This window comes from Heptranchias perlo, chromosome 18, assembly GCF_035084215.1.
Source record: "Heptranchias perlo isolate sHepPer1 chromosome 18, sHepPer1.hap1, whole genome shotgun sequence".
Taxonomy (NCBI): Eukaryota; Metazoa; Chordata; class Chondrichthyes; order Hexanchiformes; family Hexanchidae; genus Heptranchias; species Heptranchias perlo.
The window spans coordinates 55985161-56005960 of record NC_090342.1 but is presented as its reverse complement, the minus strand read 5'-3'; the positions used below and the strand labels follow the sequence as shown (position 1 = coordinate 56005960).

At 44.6% G+C, this 20800-nt stretch overlaps 1 protein-coding gene across 1 annotated transcript in view; it reads left to right on the top strand.

Moving 5' to 3' along the window:
• The first annotated feature begins 1600 nt into the window (after positions 1–1600).
• The window catches only part of LOC137335025 (wee1-like protein kinase 2-A), a 32352-nt gene continuing 13152 nt past the window's right edge, over positions 1601–20800 (top strand). The window contains exons 1-5 of the mRNA XM_068000113.1: positions 1601–2026; positions 9357–9577; positions 12564–12621; positions 13876–14048; positions 14883–15004. Coding sequence (XP_067856214.1) covers positions 1712–2026; positions 9357–9577; positions 12564–12621; positions 13876–14048; positions 14883–15004 — 889 coding nt within the window. The 5' untranslated portion in view covers positions 1601–1711. The remainder of the gene's footprint in view (positions 2027–9356; positions 9578–12563; positions 12622–13875; positions 14049–14882; positions 15005–20800) is intronic.

Sequence of the window (20800 nt, the reverse complement as noted above, 5' to 3'; positions counted from 1 at the left end):
GAAAAATTTGCACTGTTACAGGCCAAAACAAAATGTAGTATCACGGTGAAGGTTTCCTTGCCGAATAGCACTAAGTCCTGTTTCTCCCATTCGTGTCCCAGCCGGAGGGAGATAGGACAGGGAATTTACATTGAATTCCACAAGTCACCTCCCAATAAGTCATGACTTCTGCCCTTCCCTCACAGTCACTCACCTAACTCCATACAGGCTAGGTCTATGTCTCTCCTTGCAGCTAATCTAAAAAAAGGCCTAAATGGAAGCACTAAAATTAGGATTTCATGTAAAATAAATACACTGTAAATACCCCCTCTTCTCCCCACACATCTCCACAGGCTCAGTCCCACCCTCTTGTACATCACATGCACCCTTGTGGCAGCATGGGCATGCTGGCTATTCAACCGTGGAAGCATCACAATCCAGCCCGATTCCTGACCAGGTTCCACATACACTGTGTGTGTTTCCCAGCCGGGGTCACTGGGTCGAGACCAGGAATGAGAAGCTTGGGACTGCGGTCTGCTGTACAATTCCAAAGACCCAGCAATAGACGGGGGAAAGGAGTTTGTTAATTGTTTGTCTGGATGATCGGTGCAGTTATCGGGGCTGTACGAAGGCGATGCACTTAGAATAAAGTTCAAAACTTGCATTGTGAATAACAACAGTCTTAAAAAGATGCAAAACGATGTGAATACACAGAAAGAACATAAAACTCGAAACTATCTCATACACACAGCAAAATAAATGTTTTTTTTGTAAGGAGATACTGGGTTGCCCCCGTGCCATCAACCCAAATTAAAGAAAGCTAACACAAGTGCCACCTTTTTTGAGGTGGCACAAAGACCCAAACCCATGCCCACTATGTACACCAGTGCCAGCGGTGCCCACCAGTTGTGGAAGGCCTGTGTGTATTTCAATGTAGAGAGTCACTGACACAGATTGATCACATTGCTACAGCCCAGTGGTGTTAACCTGGGGCTGTAACTTCCTATTAATTGGCCAATTGTTTGGAACATGGCGGTAGTTTCATGTTTGATGAGTTAGTGAGTTAGCACTGGTCAACACCAGGAGTGCAGTGAACCGTCTAGACCTAGTCTGTGATTGGAGTACGGGGGGGTTTCCCACACTAGTGACTTGATGTTAATTAACAAAAATCAGGTCCCTGCAGGTGAAATGGACACGTTCGAAACTTCCCGCCTTAATGACGCAATCAGGATTGGTTATAAAGGAGAAGTGGGGGCCGAAATAGTGACGATCAAGAGAGAGGGGACTGGTCAGTGAGGGTCAATGTAGAGGCTGAAGGGACTGGTCAGTGAGGGGAGGGTCAATGTAGAGGCTAAAGGGACTGGTCAGTGGGAGGACGGGTCAATGTAGAGGCTAAAGGGACTGGTCAGTGAGGGGAGGGTCAGTGGGAGGACGGGTCAATGTAGAGGCTAAAGGGACTGGTCAGTGAGGGGAGGGTCAGTGGGAGGACGGGTCAATGTAGAGGCTAAAGGGACTGGTCAGTGAGGGGAGGGGTCAGTGGGAGCCTGAGGGGCCGGAGCAGGGTCTTGTGGTCAGTGGAGGGCTAGTAGTGAAGGTCTATCTTTATTCTCTTGCAGGTATAGGAGGGACCTCCATCCAACCCTCACTGAGTCTCTTCCTGCTGAACATCTCCGGTCAAGAGCGGGAGCCCCATCCGCCCCAAGAGCCGCTGCCCCGCGGGTGGTGAGTGAAGATGAGCCGCTTGACCCTCAGTGCCATCGCCCAGAGGCTCCAGTTCTCCAGCGAGGAGGAGGAGGAGGTGGAGGAGGTGAAGTTCTGTGACCTTCGAGTCCAGGAGGAAGCCGCCGCCTCGGCGCCCCGGAGAGGATGTGACTCCCCCTTCAGTCGCTTCCCAGTCGGCGCCGGGCTGCCTGCTCTCCCCGGGGACAGGCGGTCGCCCCGAAGCTCCGGGACTCGCCTGCCTGAGAGACGCTCCAGTCCCGGGTCTCCCATCCACTGTATGAGCTGGAGGAAGCTGCGGCTGTGTGACACCCCCTACACTCCCAAGGTGGGACTCTGAGTCTCTCCTGTGTCTGCCTAATAACTAATCCTTTTCAATACTTAAACACTGAATTCTAGTAATATTTCTAAAAACCCATCTAACCTGGTGGGTTTGGGCTCCTGTCCGGTGAAACTCTTCACATAATTCCAAACTGACCCGGTGTAAATCGGGACTAGTGAACTTTACACCGGTTTGTGGCAATGGTCTAGAGGACAGGCACCCTCTCTCTCGCCCCTAAGCTTCCTGTAACACGGCTCGGGTTGACTGTACCTGAGCTGGTGGGTAGGAAGTAATGTGTGGTTTTGGGAGCCTCATAACTGCATTAGGACTTCCATGTTAATGGTCTTAAGGTCAGAGCATGTGGAGTCAGGGAACAAGTGGCAGAATGGATAGCAAGCTGGGGACAAAATAAAATAGGAGCTATAGGTCGTTACTCAGACTGGCAAAAGGTAGGAAGTGGAGTTCCACAAGGATCGGTGCTGGGACCACTGTTCACCATTTACATTAACGATTTGGGCTCTGGAAACAGGAGTACAATTTCAAAGTTTGCGGATGACCCTATATCAGGGGGTGTAATCATCAGAGGATTGCGACCAAATACAGGAAGATGCTAATAAACTTACAGAATGGGCATATCATTGGCAAATGAATTTCAATATAGATAAGTGAGGTGGTGCATTTTGGTAGGAAGAATAAGGAGGCCACATACTGTTTGGATAATAAAAGCCTAAATGGGGTAGAGGAGCAGAGGGATCTAGGAGTACAGATACACATCACTTAAAAATAGTGTTGTAGGTTAATAAGGCCATAAAAAAGCAAACAAAGCATTGGGGTTCATTTCTAGAAGGATAGAATTGAAAATCAGGGTAGTTATAAAACTCTATAGAACCTTGGTTAGACCACACTCGGAGCACTGTGATCAGTTCTGCTCTCCATATTATAAAAAGGATATAGAGGCACTGGAGAAGGTGCAAAATAGAATTACTAGGATGATACCAGAACTGAGAGGTTGTACTCATCAGGAAAGGCTGAACAGGCTGGGGCTCTTTTCTCCAGAAATGAGAAGACTGAGGGGTGACTTGATAGAGGTCTTTAAGATTGAGAGGGTTTGATAGAGTAGATGTAGAGAAGATGTTTCTACTTGCAGGACCATGGGCCATAAATATGATAGTCACTAATAAATCCAATAAAGAATTTAGGAGAAACTTCTTTACCCAGAGAGTGGTGAGAATGTGGAACTCGCTACCATGAGGAATAGTTGAGGCGAACAGCATAGATGTATTTAAGGGGAAGCTAGATAAACACATGAGGGAGAAAGAAATAGAAGGATATGCTGATAAGGTTGGATGAAGTAGGGAACAAGGAGGCTCGTGTGGAGCATAAACACCAGCATAGACCTGTTGGGCCGAAGGGCCTGTTTCTGTGCTGTACATTCTATGTAATTGAACCATAGCTTGGATTCAGAAAATTCATGTAAATTGATTCTATTGAAAGAAAGGATTTGCATCTATATGGTGCCTATTCATGACTTCAGGATGTCTCTGTGCTTCGCCGCTGATTAAGTACTGTTACGATGTAGGAAAGGTGGCAGCCAATTTGTACAGAAAGTTCCCACAGACAGCAATAAGATACATGACCAGATAATCTGTATTTTTAGTGATGTTGGTTGAGGGATAAATGTTGGGTCAGGGCACTAGGAGAGCTCCCTTGTTCTTCAAATAGTGCCGAGGGATTCAGCACAAAGACTGCTAGTTAGTGATGGGGAATACAGGGTAAAACTTGGAAATAGCTGACTGATGGGAATGAATACTTAGTACAGGAGTTAGACATACAAAGATCAAACATTGAAACAGGCATTTTGGCCCAACCAGTCTGTGTCAGTGTTTACCCTCCATGTGAGCAAATGGTTTTAATCACATTTGCCCACCCTGATCCCATAAGCCTTCAACCCCTTTTCCTTCATCCTTCTATCCAATCTAATCTCAAATGTTAGTTTCTGCCTCAACCACTAACCCTGGAACTGAATTCCACAGCCTCCCAACTCTGAAGATATTTCTCCTGCTCTCTGTTCTAAATCTTACATTTAATTTTATATCTGTGGCCCCCTTGTTCTTGACCTGTCTACACCGGAAAGTCTACTCCTATCTTCCCTATCCCATCCTTTCATAATTTTAAATACTTCGTTATATGGATAAGAAAATGGCTAAGGTACTGAAAACAGAGTAGTGATGAATGGTTGTTTTACAGACTAGAGGGAAATATACAGTGGTGTTCCTCCGGGGTCAGTATTAGGACCACTGCTCTTTTTGATACATATTAATGATCTGGAATTGGGTATAGAGGGTATAATTTCAAAGTTTGCAGATGAGACAAAACTTAGAAATGTAGTAAACAGTGTGGAGGATAGTAACAGACTTCAGGAGGATATAGACTGGTGAAATGGGCAGACACATGGCAGATGAAATTTAACAGAATTGTGGAGTGATTCATTTTGGATGAAGAATGAGGCAATATAAGCTTTAAAAAATAAGGTACCATTTTAAAGGGTGTTCAGGAACAGAGACCTGGGGGTTCACATACACAAATCTTTGAAGTGGGCTGTTTTTTAAAAAAGCATATGTGATGTGTTTATTAATAGAGGCATAGAGTATAAAAGCAAGGAAGTTATGATAAACCTTTATAAATCACTGGTTAGACCTCAGCTGGAGTATTGTATCCAATTCTGGGCACCACACTTTAGAAAGGATGTCAAGGCCTTAGAGAGTGCTGAGGAGATTTACCAGGGATGAGATTCAGTTATGTGGAGAAGCTGGGATTGTTCTCTGAGCAAAGAAGGTTAAGGGGAGATTTGATAAAGGTGTTCAAAATTGAGGGGTTTTGATGAGGGAGCAACTGTTTGTTTCCACTGGCAGGAGGGTCAGTAACCAGAGGGCACAGGTTTAAGATAATTGGCAAAAAAGCCAGAGGGGAGATGAGTTTTTTTCTTTTGGGGGTGGGGCAGTTAATTCTTTGGCGGCAACTCTGGAATTAAACAAAGTATATGTGGACAGAACAGTGGTAGATGACAATTAATAGACTGCTATACAGTATTGCATCTAGAAAGATAAAATGGATGAGTATTCAATGAAAGATGTCAAAATAGCCAAAGATGAGGTTTAATGTCCAGGACTTCAGTACATCTGATTCTCAACATGCCTAAATCTTGTAGAGCACAATCAACAAAACAAACAGAATGCTAAAATCTAGCATAAACAGTACTGAATATCTGGGGGAGTTGTGATCAAACAGTGCTCTGATCAGATTGAGTACTGAGGCCTGTTCTGGGCATTGAGACACAAGGGAGATCAAGTGCTGGGGGCAGTGCAGAAACAAGCCATGACATTGATTGCTAGGATTTGAGTTCTGACAGACTGGAGAAACCTGGACATTTTAGCCTTGAAAACAGGTGACTGAGGGACCTCCTCAAGGTAGCAGGAATGATGTGGAAAAAGTAGATCTGGAAAATTACTTCAAAATAAATGGTAGGACATGGTTGAAAGTGCAAGGCAAACTTGGAACTTGTATCAGATAATGTGGCCAACATGGGATGGACATCTGTGTAGGGCAGTGGAGACAAAGTCACAGAATTGTAACAGCTGGATGCTGGGCTGGGCTGGGAGTCTATAGGGTCTTCCTGGAGAGCTGGGCTGTATGGCCTTCCTCGTCAGTAATTGAATCGTGATCCAAAGCTGCTTTTCTGACGAGGATGAGCCAGAACCACCCTTGTCAAATGTCACCTAAAGTGATGCTCTCCCCATCTTCCAAACTCCTACCAACAGCCTTTACCTCACCAATATCCCTGGCTGCCTCCTTAAGCCAAACCAGAGGTGTTGAACCTTGTACTACTTGATCCTGACCTGAACATTTTCCCTGTAAGACTGCTTTCACTTACCTCTGCAATGTGCACCCATGTTCATGCAAACCTCTGTTTCCCCACTCTTTTCCCCATTCCCCCACCCCAATATTGCTGGAACCATTATCTATGGCTGTCACCGCAGCTCAAATTTCTCCACGGCTATCCTCGCTGGTCTCCACACTCCAAGCTTGTCAAACCATTGCAGCCTGTGCCCCCACCCACACTAAGACCCATTCCTGTTTGTTGCATCACTAAGCTCCATTTGGTTCAGTGAATTGACTAAAGCCTCATTGCCTTCAAGTCCCTCTGGTGCCTTGTTCACTCTACCTTTGATCTCTTCCACCCTGTGCACACCATCCACACTTCAAACACTGACTTGTTCCCCATGCCACTGTTGGTGCCCATTATAGTGCCCTAGCCTTCTGGAATTTTTTCCCCTGAACTCCATCTTGCTTCCTCCACCCCCCACCTCAGCTTTCAAAACCCACCTTAACTTCTCAACTGCTTTTGCCTCCCCCTCTTCCCTTCTGCACCCCCCCCCCCCCAAACCTCCTGGTTGGGGTCTACTTTGTCCAGTAGCTCAAAGATGTTTGTGTGTTGTAGAGTGCTATTGAAATGTTGGTCTTAAAGGGTTAATTGGGAAAACTACAAACAAAACTATGCCCGGGCAAGGTGCACAGATTCCAACTGGTTAAAAACCAGACTTGGGATTGGTATTGGGAGGTTCTTCACGCAGTGATGCTTTGGGTGGACATCCAGGTAGGATATTGGAGATAAAATCTTGGACTTGTTTAAGAAATGGGTAGGGTTGTTCCTGAACTGCAGGCTTTTCTGGTTGATTGATTATAGATGGGCCAAAAATAGCCTTGCCTCATCTATAATCTTGTGATCTATTCATAAACCATGTTGAGAATATGCAGGGTAATAATTAGAATACTCATCAATCTAAGAACTGACTAACCTAATCTACAGTGACTAGTTTTGTGACCTAGAAGTGTTAACTAGAAAGACAAGGTACACAGTGCAATCCCAGAGCATGTTCTATTTCAGAATGGCTGATATTGGTGCAGTGCTCAGTGAATCTTGGCATCTCAACAGTTGCCCAGTTGAAGTCCTAAGTTCTAGTGTAGAAGATGAAGCCCAAGTTGGGGCTACTCTGTTCTAGGTTTCTATTTGAGAAAAGTCTGATGGACTTTTGATACTAGGGTTAAAATGAGGACAAGATGCATAAACTCGTCTTGTGATCTCTTGAGTTTAGAAGATTCAGGGTGATCTAATTGAAGTTTTTTATCACTTTGAAAACCATTCCTTCTGGTGGGGAATCCAGAACAAGGGGGCGTAACCTTCAAAATTAGAGCTGGGCCCTTCAGGGAGGAAATCAAGAAGCACTTTTCCTCACAGGGTAGTGGAATAGAGCAGCTTAACTATTTGTGTCAGGCCTTTTGTCTCCAGATGCCTTCTCTATCTGCCTTTCAAAAGATTGGGGAGGCACAGGAGAAAGATGTGATCTCCAACTAAAGGTGTTAAGTGTGGCTCAATTGGTAGCACTCTCGAGTCAGAAAGTTGTGGATTCAAGCCCCACTCCAGAGACCTGAGCACCTAATCCATGCTGACACTCCAGTGCAATACTGAGGGAGTGTTGTACTGTTAGAGATGCCATCTTTCCAATGAGATGTTAAACCGGGGCCCCGTCTACCTCTTCAGGTGGACATAAAGATCCCACTATCTGGAGAGGAGCAGGGGAGTTCTCGCTGGTGTCTTGGCCAATATTTATCCCTCAACCAACATCACTAAAACAGATGATCTGGACATTGTCTTGTTGCTGTTTGTGGGATCTTGCTGGGTGATAATTGGCTGCTGCCTTTCCTACTTTGCAACAGTGACTACTCTTCAAAAGTACTTCATTGGCTGTGAAGCACTTTGGGATGTTGAGATTGTGAAAGGTACTATAGAAACGTAAGTTCGTTCTCCCCAATGTACACACTGGAAATTGAGTTGGGGATTTATTCCTGTCTGTTTTTGTCTGAAGGCCAGTTTAATTGGTGCTGAACTTTACCTGCATGCCCCCATTCTGAGATCGGTTGATTGAGCCTAGTCTTGTTAACGGCAGGATTACCGTAACGTGGCGAACACAGCCTAGTCTCTGGTGTTACAGGTATCGAAGGCTGAGTTGGAAACAAATGCACTAACTAATGTTTAACAGCCCCGGTTTGTGCTGCCCCAAGGTTAAAACAACAGTAAACTAAAATCACAAGCACAACTGTAATTGTAAACGCCACAATGTTTCAGCATTGGCTGGGATTCACTAGTAACAGAACCAATCCATATCTCCGATTACACTACAGTCTTGGCAGTGTTATGTTCCTTGTCTCTTCAACCCCTCACTACACTCCCTTGAGTCTGGCCTTTGACTGTAATCTTCTCACCTTTGGCCAAGTGTCAGGCTGGGCTGCAGTGTTGGGAAATTCAACTTTCCTCTGCCCCTAAATTCATTGAGGGTGAGTTGTCTCCCTAACTGGATTAAACTTTGACGTACATTGTCTCTCACCGTTGTACTGCACTGTCTGTATCGGTAAATTTAAATGTTTGCATTAATCATTGGACTGGAACAACTTGAGTTTGTCTGAAATCTTTGTTAAAATATTTCAAACATCAGCTTGGGCCTTTGAACCTTTCAAAAGCTCTCAAATCTTCTCCTGACTTCCAGAACCTCGTGGTCTGTGTGAATGATCTGACCTTAAATACCTTGACATCTCTCAAACTCCCACTTCAGGTGACATGCCCAGTCAGTGACTAATTTAGATATGTGGGTCACTTTTTTAAAAGATGACTTTTGACTAAACAGGCACAAATTTGAAACTAAAATTGCTGGATTTTAATTCTTTAAAATAAAACGCACTTCAAATGATTAATTCCTTTTCCTCCTGGTGTTTGAATCACTGGGCAGATTATCTTGTTACTGGTAATGATCTCCAAGGCCTCGCTAAGGTGGAGAGGAGAGAACTGTGCCCCAACAGTGTTGCCGTATGATGGGGGTCTGCAAGGGTCTTTAGGGGAGTGGGCTCCTCCTGTTGCTGTCTACCTGGGTTTCAATTTGACCTGGTTCATTTTGAGATTTTCTGGTGCTTTTCCAGAATTGAGTACTGGTGGTTGTAGACTGTTTTATACAGTGCCCTGGTAAGTGGGAGATTTTAACACCACTGGTCCCAACAGAATATCCTTTCGGAATGGATCCTGAGGTCAAACATGAGATGTTTCTTCTTTCCCCTCTTTTCCTACCCAATCAAATTGGGTGGATCTTGAGGCCTTCACCAGAGGTGTCAGAATGGAGTAAAGTTTATTCTAATCCAGGAACCTGGGCCTCCTATCACCATCAGATGATTAGTTTCCATTGCTGCTCCTCCTTGAATCTAGAGGAGTTACTGTCTGTTTTATTTCTAGAGCCTCTTCTCCAAGGCTGGCCAACTCTCTACTGCCACCAAGGGGCCTGTCTCAAGGATTCGCCGACCATTGGGATTTTCGACCGGTTCTGAGCACCTCCGAGTTCCGTCGGTGAACGTAAACCCCTTCACTCCAACTCTGTACCATGAACTGGGCCTGACCCGCAGTGTGAAAAATGGGAAAACCGGAAAGAGGAAGAAAAGGATCGAAGAAAGAGGCAGGTAAAGGTTATTGTAGGTTGTTGGTACATGGACAGGATGTGATTGAATGGTTGCCTTCATCTGAACTGATCTGTCGAATGAGACAAGTTGACTTGAGCCCCTCTTCAGCTCCCGGTTGCTGAGTAGAATGAAAGTAGCATCAAGTCAATGAGTGTCTGCTGTCCTCAGCGTGAGACGATCCTGGACTGACATCATTAAGTCCTACAGTCTTGAGCTGTGTGCAGTAGTGCTAAACACTGGGGCTGCCTATTGTGTTGCATCTGTGCAGCTGCAGGATTGTGCCTCAAATCCCTGTATAGTGAGTTAAAGTACTTGAGTGTTTGGTGCATCTTCCTAGAGGAGGGAAAATACTGGTTACGTTTAGCCCTTCCTCCTTTTGACTTTCTGTATCTGCTGCTGGGTGAATTATCAGAGCAAGACCTGTAGAAATGAGGTCCCTGACCTCTTAGCTGGAAAATCCCAGCGTTGCTGATGTGGGAACTAAATCTAGTGGAATCCCTCTGTACATCTTTACTGTGTCTGGTTTATGTCCAGTAACTAATCTAACAGAAGGAAGAGTAAAGTGCAGCTTTGAAGACTAGATTTTTCTTTTTTTGTTAACAGGAGATTGATTCCTTTCTCAATCTCTAATACTGCTCTGTAAATTCTCTCGTATCTCAATGACCAGAACACAGTGGGGCGGTTATAGCAACTTGGCCTCAAGTTGCAATTGTTTGACTTGGCCTGATATAACTGATTCCAGCGTTGGTTGGGCATTGCTTAATGCAGCATCTCTGTTCAGCATTATCATTTTGAGTGAGTTACACTTAGTCTTTGGATGCTGTAGAAACTACAATTGTATTCTTCAAGTTTCTGATTAGTCAAAAGGCTTAAACCTCTGTTTGGAAATAATTTCACTGCCAGATCAACTGGATGTTTCCCCTTCCCTCGATCATGCCTGGGTCACTTGTCTGACCGATAGCAAAGTTTTTGTGTCTTGTCATAGGGAGCAATAATATATCTAACTCTGAATAATAGAGTAAAGATGACTTTATCATAGAATTATAGGTTACAGCATGGAAGGAGGCCATTCGGTCCATCAAGTCTGTGCCGGCTCTATGCAAAGCAATTCAGCTAGTCCCACTCCCCTGCCCTTTCACTGTAGCTCTGCAATTTTTTCCCTTTCAAGTACTTATCTAGTTCCCTTTTGAAGGCCATGATTGAATCTGCCTCCACTACCCCCTTGGGCAGTGCATTCCAGATCCTAAACACTGTGTAAAGTTTTTCCTCATGTCACCTTTGGTTCTTTTGCCAATCACAAATCTATGTCCTCTGGTCCTTGACCCTTCTGTCAATGGGAACAGTTTCTCTATCTAATGTCTAGACCCCTCATGATTTTGAACACTTCTACCAAATCTCCTATCAACATTCTCTGTTCCAAGGAGAACAATCCCAGCTTCTCCAGTCTATCCACATAACTGAAGCCCCTCATCCCTGGAATCATTCTAGTAAATAGCCTCTGCACCCTCTCTAAGGCCTTCACATCTTTCCTGAAGTGCGGTGCCCAGAATGGCACTCAATACTCCAGTTGTGGCTGAACCAGTGTTTTATAAAGGCTCATCATGACTTCCATACTTTTGCACTCTATGCCTCTATTTATAAAGCCCCAGATCCCGTATGCTTTTTTAACCACTTTATCAATCTGCCCTGCCAACTTCAATGATTTGTGCACATATACCCCTAGATCTCTGATCCTGTACCCCTTTTAGAATTGTGCCCTCTAGTTTATATTGCTTCTCCTCCTCCTTCCTAAAAGATCACTTTGCATTTTTCCACATCTGCCACGTGCCTGCCCATCTTGCCAGCCTGTCTATATCCTCTTGAAGTCTATCACTATCCATCTGACTGTTCACTACCCTTCCAAGTTTTGTCATCTGCAAATTTTGAAATTGTGCCCTGTACACCTACGTCCAATTCATTAATATATATCAAGAAAAGCAGTGGTCCCAGCACTGACCCCCTGGGGAACACCACTGTATACCTCCCTCCAGTCCAAAAAACAACCATTCACCACTACTGTTTCCTGTCATTTAGCCAATTCCGTATCCATGTTGCTCCTGCCCCCTTTATTCCATGGGCTGCAATCTTGATCAGCCTACAGTGTGGCACTTTATGGATTTTCAAAAGGCATTTGATATTCACCACATCAACTGCATTGTCCTCACCTACCCTCTCATCTCATCGAAAAACTCTATCAAGTTGGTTGAACATGATTTGCCTTTAACACATCTGTGCTAGCTTTCCCTAATCAATCCATCTGACTGTTAATTCTGTCCCAGATTATCATTTGAGGTTAAACTGACTGGCCTATAGTTACTAGGTTTATCCTTGCCTTTTTTGAACAAGGATATAACATTTGCATGTTAAGTGTGTCAGACATGGCTAATGCATGACCCCTGACCTCATTCTTCCACAGTCAGTTTGCCTCCTTTGGTGCCACTGTTTATGCCCAGAAACTAATTAGGTAAAGTTTGCTTGAGTCTTATCTTTGAAATGTTTAATGGATGTGAGTTTGCAGACTGAGTGAAGTAGACGAATTCTGTGTCTTTAATGGCTGACCTGTCGGGATATATTTGTAAGGAAGGTGGTCTCAGCATTAACACCTTGGTGCAAAAGACACCTTTTAGCAAGTGTAATTTAGGTGTGTGTTTACTCAGTCGATTGCAGTGGCCCCTTGCTGCAGTTTATGAATGCAGGACCCTACCACAAGGCAAAGGTGCTTTGTCTTCTGATGAGGCAGGTGTGAGGAGCCTGCAATTGAAGCCATCCCTGCCAGAGCTGCCCCCTTACTTGTGGAAGGTGGGTCTTCTAACTGTCCCAGACAGACACGGGTATCCATATATTGTGCAGGTTGGGTAGGGAGAAGTGATTGATTGTGCCAGTGCTTATGAACATTTGTGGCCTAGGATCTGAGTTGCTTTGCTTTTGTTGGACTTTGCCTTTTTAGGAAAGAAGTTGAAATGAGAGATGGAGACGTCACTGAGGAATCACTGATACAATCAAAGGTGAGGAGATTGTGCCCAGGGCACTCCCACTACCTCAGCAATGCTTTTCGAGAAAGATGGTAATGTCTAATTCTTGGTCTGTTCCTGTTGGGCCCAGCTAGAGGCTGCTGTTCTGAGTCTTGTAGACCAGGAGCTCATCCAGGTTTGATTCCTGGTCTGTACTGGTTCAGCTAATCTCTGAGCAGCAGTCTGGGGCATTCCAATTGTCCCAGTGACCCTGGGTGAGGGCAGTGAGTGATCAGGCTGGGCTGTGTGTATTGAGAAGTTGCCTGTTTGCTGACCGTCTCCCACACCACCACTTACACTCGTGCTGAAAGCTGAGTACGGTGTTGACTTGTGCAGCGTGTGGACCTGTAGAATGGATTGAGGGCAATTCTCCAAAGGTCACTTTCACTTGTGAAAACCCAGACAGTGGGCATCAAGCTGGATCCTTTCCCTCAATATCAGGAGGGTGGCATTTACAGTGGGTGTGGAGTGGGTTGGCAGAGTAGAATGGTTTGCAAAGCAATGCCTTGCCTGTGGGGGAGGGGGGGGGTTAAGTCACCTGAGGCTGCCTTGAACCATGTGGTTCCTCACATCACACAGGATTTGAAGTGACTTCCTAAGGCTGCCTTGTAGGCCAAAGGCCCAGAACAAAAAAATGATTTGATGCCTTCTGACGGAGGGAGGTTGATCACTGCCACTCTGGAGTCAACACTCCTGGTTGTGATTAAATGAGATGCCTGTCCTAGGGGTGAGGGGGAATAACAGCGAAATGGAAAACCAGCTGACTTGTTGAGCTGCCCCTCCCCCAAAGCTGCCTGTTACTTTTCTAGCGCTTTGATATAACGGAGTGGTTTGCTAGGCCACTTCAGAGGGCCATTAGAGTCAATCACATTGGTGTGGGACTGGAGTCAGAGGCCAGACCGGGTAAGGACGGCAGGTTTCCTTCCCTAAAGGACATTAGTGAACCAGTTAGATTTCTCTGAGTTGGGTCACTTGTCACACACCATCCTGACTTGGACATAAATCGTCCGTTCCTTCATTTTCACTGGATTGAAATCCTAGAACTCCACCGATTCCCCACCACCTAACAGCACTGAGAGCCTTTGCACGGACTGCAGCGGCTCAAGAAGGCGGCTCACCACCACTTTCTCAGGGCAATTAGGGATGGGCAGGAAATGCCAGCCTCGCCAGCGATGCCCACATCCCCCAGAATGAATTTAAAATGAATATTGTCTCAGTAAATGGGCTTCACACTTGTGTTCCCTCTAGAGATTTAACCTCCGTGAGAGCAACATGGGCTCTCGTTATACCACAGAGTTTTACGAGTTGGAGAAGATCGGCTGTGGGGAGTTTGGCGCTGTGTTTAAATGCGTGAAGCGCCTTGATGGCTGCCTGTATGCCATCAAACGGCTGAAGAGGCCTCTCTCCGGCTCAGTCGATGAGTGAGTGTCGAGTGCTGCAGGGTTTCTGCTCTTAGAAATTATTTAATTCTGATCTGGAAATAAATTGAAGCAAATATTAATGCTGAAACTCATCTAGTTGCCAATATAACCCTGAATTGACTGCAGCAAACCCACCCCAAGTGTGAGATCCACCTCAATGTATGTGCTGGTCACTAGAAATTGGCCATTAGACCCCCACTAAGTGCTTGTTCCTTGTCAGCCTTGACTCAGTGATAGCACTCACCTGAGTTAGATTATGGGTTCAAACCCCGCCCCAGAGACCTGTGCACGTAATCTAGTCGGAGACTCCAGTGCAATACCGAGGGAGTGCTGCACTGTCTAAATCTGTCTTTTGGGTTGAGACGTTAAACTGAGGCTCTGTCTGCCCCCTCAGGTGGATGTAATCCCACGGCACTTTTTGAAGAGGAGCAGGGGAGTTCTCCCTGGTGTCCTGGCCAATATTTATCCCTCAGCCAACACCACTTCAGGAAAAAAACCAGATGATCTGGTCATTTGTCTCATTGCTGTTAGCGACTACACTTCAAAAAGTACTTCACTGTCTGTCAAGCACTTTGGGCTGTCCTGGAGTTGTGAAAGGTGCTATAGAAATGAAAGTTCTTTTCCTATTTTTTTTTTTCTCTCCCTTAATATTAATTGCATTAGTGAGTTGTTTATTTTAAAAGCAGCAAGTTGGGGCAGGCCCGCCCGCATGGTTTGTCGATACAGATTACAATGCAGCAAGTATTGCAAATGTGAGTGCAGACTGGAGCTCACCAGCTCTGTCTGCCAGTGTTGGGGACCCATCGTCACGGTGCGGCTGTGTTTCTTTTGCAGGCAGACGGCGCTCCGCGAGGTGTACGCACACGCAGTGCTAGGACATCATCCCCACGTGGTGCGTTACTATTCGGCCTGGGCGGAGGATGACCACATGCTGATCCAGAATGAGTACTGTAACGGTAAGGACCTCCTGACCGTCTGTCAGTAACCCTCGCACAATATTCTCGCAGGATCTGTCTGCTGAGATCTGCAACATGGGAACAGGCCACTCAGCCCCTCGAGCCTGTTCCATCATTCAGTTAGCCCACGTGCTAGTGAGTATAGGAGCAGGAGAATTAGACCAGATGAATGAGTGGCTGCAGGGATGCTGTAGGAGGGAGGGATTTAGATTCCTGGAACATTGGGACCAGTTCTGGGGAAGATGGGACCTGTACAAGCGGGACGGGTTACACCCGAGCAGGACCGGGACCAATGTCCTCGCGGGGGTGTTTGCTAGTGCTGTTGGGGAAGGTTTAAACTAGAATGGCAGGGGGATGGGAACCTGAGCAGGGAGACAGGAGGGGGTAACAAGGATAGAAACAAAAGACAAAGGGAAGAAGCAACAGTGGAAGGCAGAGAAAACAAGGGCAAAAAACAAATGGGGCCATAGTGCAAAATAAAACTAAGATGACTAGCAATCTTAAAAAGACAAGTCTAAAGGCATTGTGTCTTAATGCACGGAGCAATCGCAATAAGGTAGATGAATTAACGGCGCAGATAGATATTAACGGTTCGATATAGTTGCGATTACGGAGACATGGCTGCAGGGTGACCAAGAATGGGAACTGAACATCCAGGGGTATTCAATATTTAGGAAGGACAAGAAAAAAGGGAAAGGAGGTGGGGTAGCGTTGTTAGTAAAGGAGGAAATCAATGCCACATTGAGGAAGGATATTGACTCGGAAAATCACGATGTGGAATCTGTATGGGTGGAGCTAAGAAACACCAAGGGGCAGAAAATGTTGGGGGTTGTCTATAGGCCCCCAAACAGTAGTGGAGATGTAGGGGAGGGCATTAAACAGGAAATTAGAGATGCATGCAAGAAGTGTACAACTATAATCATGGGTGACTTTAATTTACATATAGATTGGTCAAACCAAATTAGCAATAATACTGTGGGGGAGGAATTCCTGGAGTGTGTACGTGATGGATTTCTAGACCAATACATTGAGGAACCAACTAGAGAACAGGCAATCCTAGACTGGGTATTGTGCAATGAGGATTAATTAACAATCTTGTGCGGGGTCCCTTAGGGAAGAGTGACCATAACATGATGGAATTCCTCATTAAGACGGAGAGTGAAGTAGTGGAATTTGAAACTAGGGTCCTGAATCTTAAAAGAAATTACGAGAGTGTGAAGTGTGAGTTGGCTGGGATAGATTGCGGAACTTCACTTAAAGGGATGACGGTGGATAGGCAATGGCTAATATTTAAAGAATGTGTGGAGGAATTACAACAATTATTCATTCATGTCTGGCGCAAAAATAAAACAGGAAAGGTGGCTCAACTGTGGCTTACAAAAGAAATTAGAGATAGTGTTAGATCCAAAGAGGGGAGACTCAAAATTGCCAGAAAAAGTGGCAAGCCTGAGGATTGGGAGCAGTTTAGAATTCAGCAAAGGAGGACAAAGAGATTGATTAAGAGGGGGAAAATAGAGTATGAGAGTAAACTAGCAGGGGACATAAAAACTGACTGTAAAAGCTTCTATAAATGTCAAGAGAAAAAGATTAGTGAAGACAAATGTAGGTCCCTTACAGTCAGAAATGGGGGAAATTATAATGGGGAACAAAGAAATGGCAGAACAATTAAACATATACTTTGGTTCTGTCTTCACAAAGGAGGACACAAATAACCTCCCAGAAATGTTAGGGAACCAAGGGTCTAGTGAGGGAGGAACTGAATGAAACTAGTATTAGTAAAAAAAAATAGTGCTATGGAATTAATGGGGCGAAAGGCTGACAAATCCCCAGGGCTTGATAATCTACATCCCAGGAAGTGGCCCTGGAAATAGTGGATGCATTGGTGATCATCTTCCAAAATTCTACAGATTGGAGGGTGGCCAGTGTAACCCCACTATTTAAAAAAGGAGGGAGAGAAAAAACAGGGAATTACAGACCAGTTAGCCTAACATCAGTGGTGGGGAAAATGCTAGAGTCTATTATAAAAGATGTGATAACAGAACACTTGGAGGGCATTAATGGGATTGGACGAAGTCAGCATGGGTTTATGAAAGGGAAATCATGCTTAACACTACTGGAGTTTTTTTGAGTAGGTAACTAGTAGAATAGATAGGGGAGAACCAGTGGATGTGGTGTATTTGGATTTTCAGAAGGCTTTTGATAAGGTCCCACTCGAGGTTAGTGTGAAAAATTAAAGCACATGGGACTGGGGGAATATACTGGCATGGATTGAGACTTGGTTGACAGACAGGAAACAGTAGAAATAAATGAGTGTTTTTCCGGGTGGCAGGCAGTGACTAGTGGGGGCCGCAGACAAAAGGCTGCACCTTCCTCACTTTGGGCAACACGTGGATCTGGTGCCCCTTATCCGTCCGTGACTGTCACCTCCAGACTCTACTATTCCCATGCCCTTCTGGCCGGTCTCCCATTTTCCACCCTCCATAAACTTGGACAATGGAGTTTTGGATGAGCTCATGTCCTAACTCTCCAGTCCCATTCTCCCATCACCCACATGCTCCCTGACATACACTGGCTCCTGGTCCAGTAATGCCTCGTTTTTAAAAAAAATTCTCCTTGTTTTCAAATCCCTCCATGGCCTCGCCCCTCCAGTCTGATAACCTTCAGCGATCTCTGCACTCCTCCAACTCTGGCCTCTTGCGCATCCCTGATTTTCTTCACTCCACCAATGACAGCTGTGCCTTCAGCTGCCTAGGCCCTAAGCTCTGGAATTCCCTCCCTGAACATAGGAACAGGAGTAGGCCATTCAGCCCCTCGTGCCTGCTCTGCCATTTGTTAAGATCATGGCTGATCTGTGATCTAACTCCATATACCTGCCTTTGGCCCATATCCCTTAATACCTTTGGTTGCCAAAAAGCTATCTATCTCAGATTTAAATTTAGCAATTGAGCTAGTATCAATTGTCGTTTGTGGAAGAGAGTTCCAAACTTCTACCACCCTTTGTGTGTAGAAATGTTTTCTAATCTCGCTCCTGAAAGGTCTGGCTCTAATTTTTAGACTGTGCCCCCTACTCCTAAAATCCCCAACCAGCAGAAATAGTTTCTCTCTGTCCACCCTATCTGTTCCCCTTATATCTTTAACTTTGATCAGATCACCCCTTAACCTTCTAAACTCCAGAGAATACAACCCCAATTTGTGTAATCTCTCCTCGTAACTTAACCCTTGAAGTCCGGGTATCATTCTGGTAAACCTACTCTGCACTCCCTCAAGGCCAATATGTCCTTCCGAAGGTGCGGTGCCCAGAACTGCTCAATACTCCAGGTGCAGTCTAACCAGGGTTTTGTATAGCTGCAGCATAACTTCTGCCCCCTTGTACTCTAGTCCTCTAGATATAAAGGCCAGCATTCCATTTGCCTTATTGATTATTTTCTGCACCTGTTCATGACACTTCAATGATCTATGTACCTGAACCCCTAAGTCTGTTTGCACATCCACTATTTTTAACTTTTTACCATTTAGAAAGTACCCTGTTCTATCCTTTTTTGATCCAAAGTGGATGACCTCCCATTTGTCAGTTTTGCCCATTCACCTAATCTATCAATATCGCTTTGTAATTTTGTTTTCATCTACACTGCTTACAATGTCACCAATCTTTGTCATCGGCAAATTTAGACATGAGACTTTCTATGCTTTCATCCAAGTCGTTAATAAATATTGTGAATAATTGAGGCCCCAAGACAGATCCCTGCAGGACTCCACTAGTCACATCCTGCCAATGTGAGTACCTACCCATTATCCCTACTCTGTCGCCTTTTGCTCAGCCAACTTCCTAACCAAGTCTGTACTTTTCCCTCTGTTCCATGGGCTTCTATCTTAGCTAACAGTCTCTTATGACTTCCAGAAGGTATTTGATGAAGTCTCACATAAGTAACATCCATTGACATTCCCCTGTCCACTACTTTAGTTACCTCTTCAAAAAATTCAATCAGGTTTGTCAGGCACGACCTACCTTTCACAAATCCACGCTGGCTCTCTGAGAATTTTCAGTTAATCAATGTTCAGTCACCTATCCTTAATTATAGATTCTAGCATTTTCCCCACAACAGATGTTAGGCTAACTGGTCTATAATTCCCTGGTTTCCCTCTTTCTTAAAAAGCGGAGTGACATGTGCAATTTTCCAATCTAGAGGGACAGTTCCTGAATCTAGAGAACTTTGAAGGATTATAGTTAGGGCATCTGCAATGTGCTCACTTACTTCCTTTAAAACCCTGGGATGGAAACCATCTGGTCCTGGGGATTTGTCACTCTTTAGTGCTATTATTTTTTTCATTACTGTTGCTTTACTTATGTTAATTTTATCGAGTCCCTGTCCCCGATTCAATATAAGTTTCCTTGGGATTTCCAGCATGCTATCCTTCTACTGTAAATACTGACGCAAAGTAATTGTTCAACATGTCTGCCATTTCCCCATTGTCAATGACAATATCCCCATTTTCAGTTTTTAAGGGGCCAACACTGCTCCTGACCACCCTCTTTTTCCTAATATAACTATAAAAGTTCTTGTATTGGTTTTGATATCCCTTGCAAGTTTCTTTTCATACTCTCTTTTTGTAGCTCTTACCATCTGTTTTGTGACCCTTTGTTGATCTTTGTATCTTTCCCATTCGCCAGGATCTGTGCCATTTTTTGCCTTTTTGTATGCCCTTTCCTTATGTCTTATACTGTCCCTTACCTCTTTAGTTGTCCATGGCTGCTTTTTTTGGCCAGTAGAGTTCTTGCCCCTCAGGGGTATAAACTGGTTCTGTATCTCGTTAAATGTTTCTTTAAACATTTCCCACTGATCATCAGTCGTTTTACCCATTAACAGATTTGCCCAGTTTACTGTGGACAGCCTCTGTCTCATCCCATTGAAGTTGGCCTTCCCCAAGTCTAGAATCTTAGTAGCTGATTCAATTTTCCCTTTCAAACACTACATTGAACTCGATCATGTTATGATCACTATTGGATAGATGTTCACGTACAGTTAAGCTGTTAACTAAATCTGGTTCATTACTCATTACTAAATCTAGTATGGCTTGCCCCCTTGTTGCCTCTCAGACATAGTAGAAAACTATCCCGGATTCACTACCTTTGATAGTTGCTAGTCTGCTTTTCCCAATCTGTGAAGGTTAAAGTCCCCCATTAAGACCACTATTCCTTTGTTACATGCTTGTCTAATCTCTGCATTTATACAATCTAGCACTTGAGCTGCTGCCAGGTGTCCCATACACAACTCCCACTATAGTCTTAGATCCTTTCCTATTTCTCAATTCAACTGATAAGGTCTCTGTTGGCTGCTTACCTCTCGTTATATCCTCCTTTATCATTGAATTAATTTAATCTCTAATCACTAAGGCTACTCCTCCCCCTCTTCCATTTTCCCTATCTCTCCTGTAGACCTTATAACCCGGTATATTTAGTTCCCAATCCTGACCACCCTGCAGCCATGTCTCAATAATAACTATCATGTCATACCCTCCAATTTGAATTTGAACCTGTAGTTCATTTAATTTATTCCTTATACTCTGCATTTGTATATAGAACTTAATTGGGCCACACACCCTAGCCTGACCTTCAGCTTTGAAGCTGGGTTAATCGCCTTATGCCTTCTAGTTTTCACTTTATCTGTAGTGCCTAAAGTACACTTTCTTTCTGCTGCTCTACGCTTTTCCCTTTCACTTGTTCTTGAACAACTGTTTGTACTATTTGTATTGTAAATTTCCCCTGGGTCTTCCCCTCTCGATGCTCTCAACTTGACT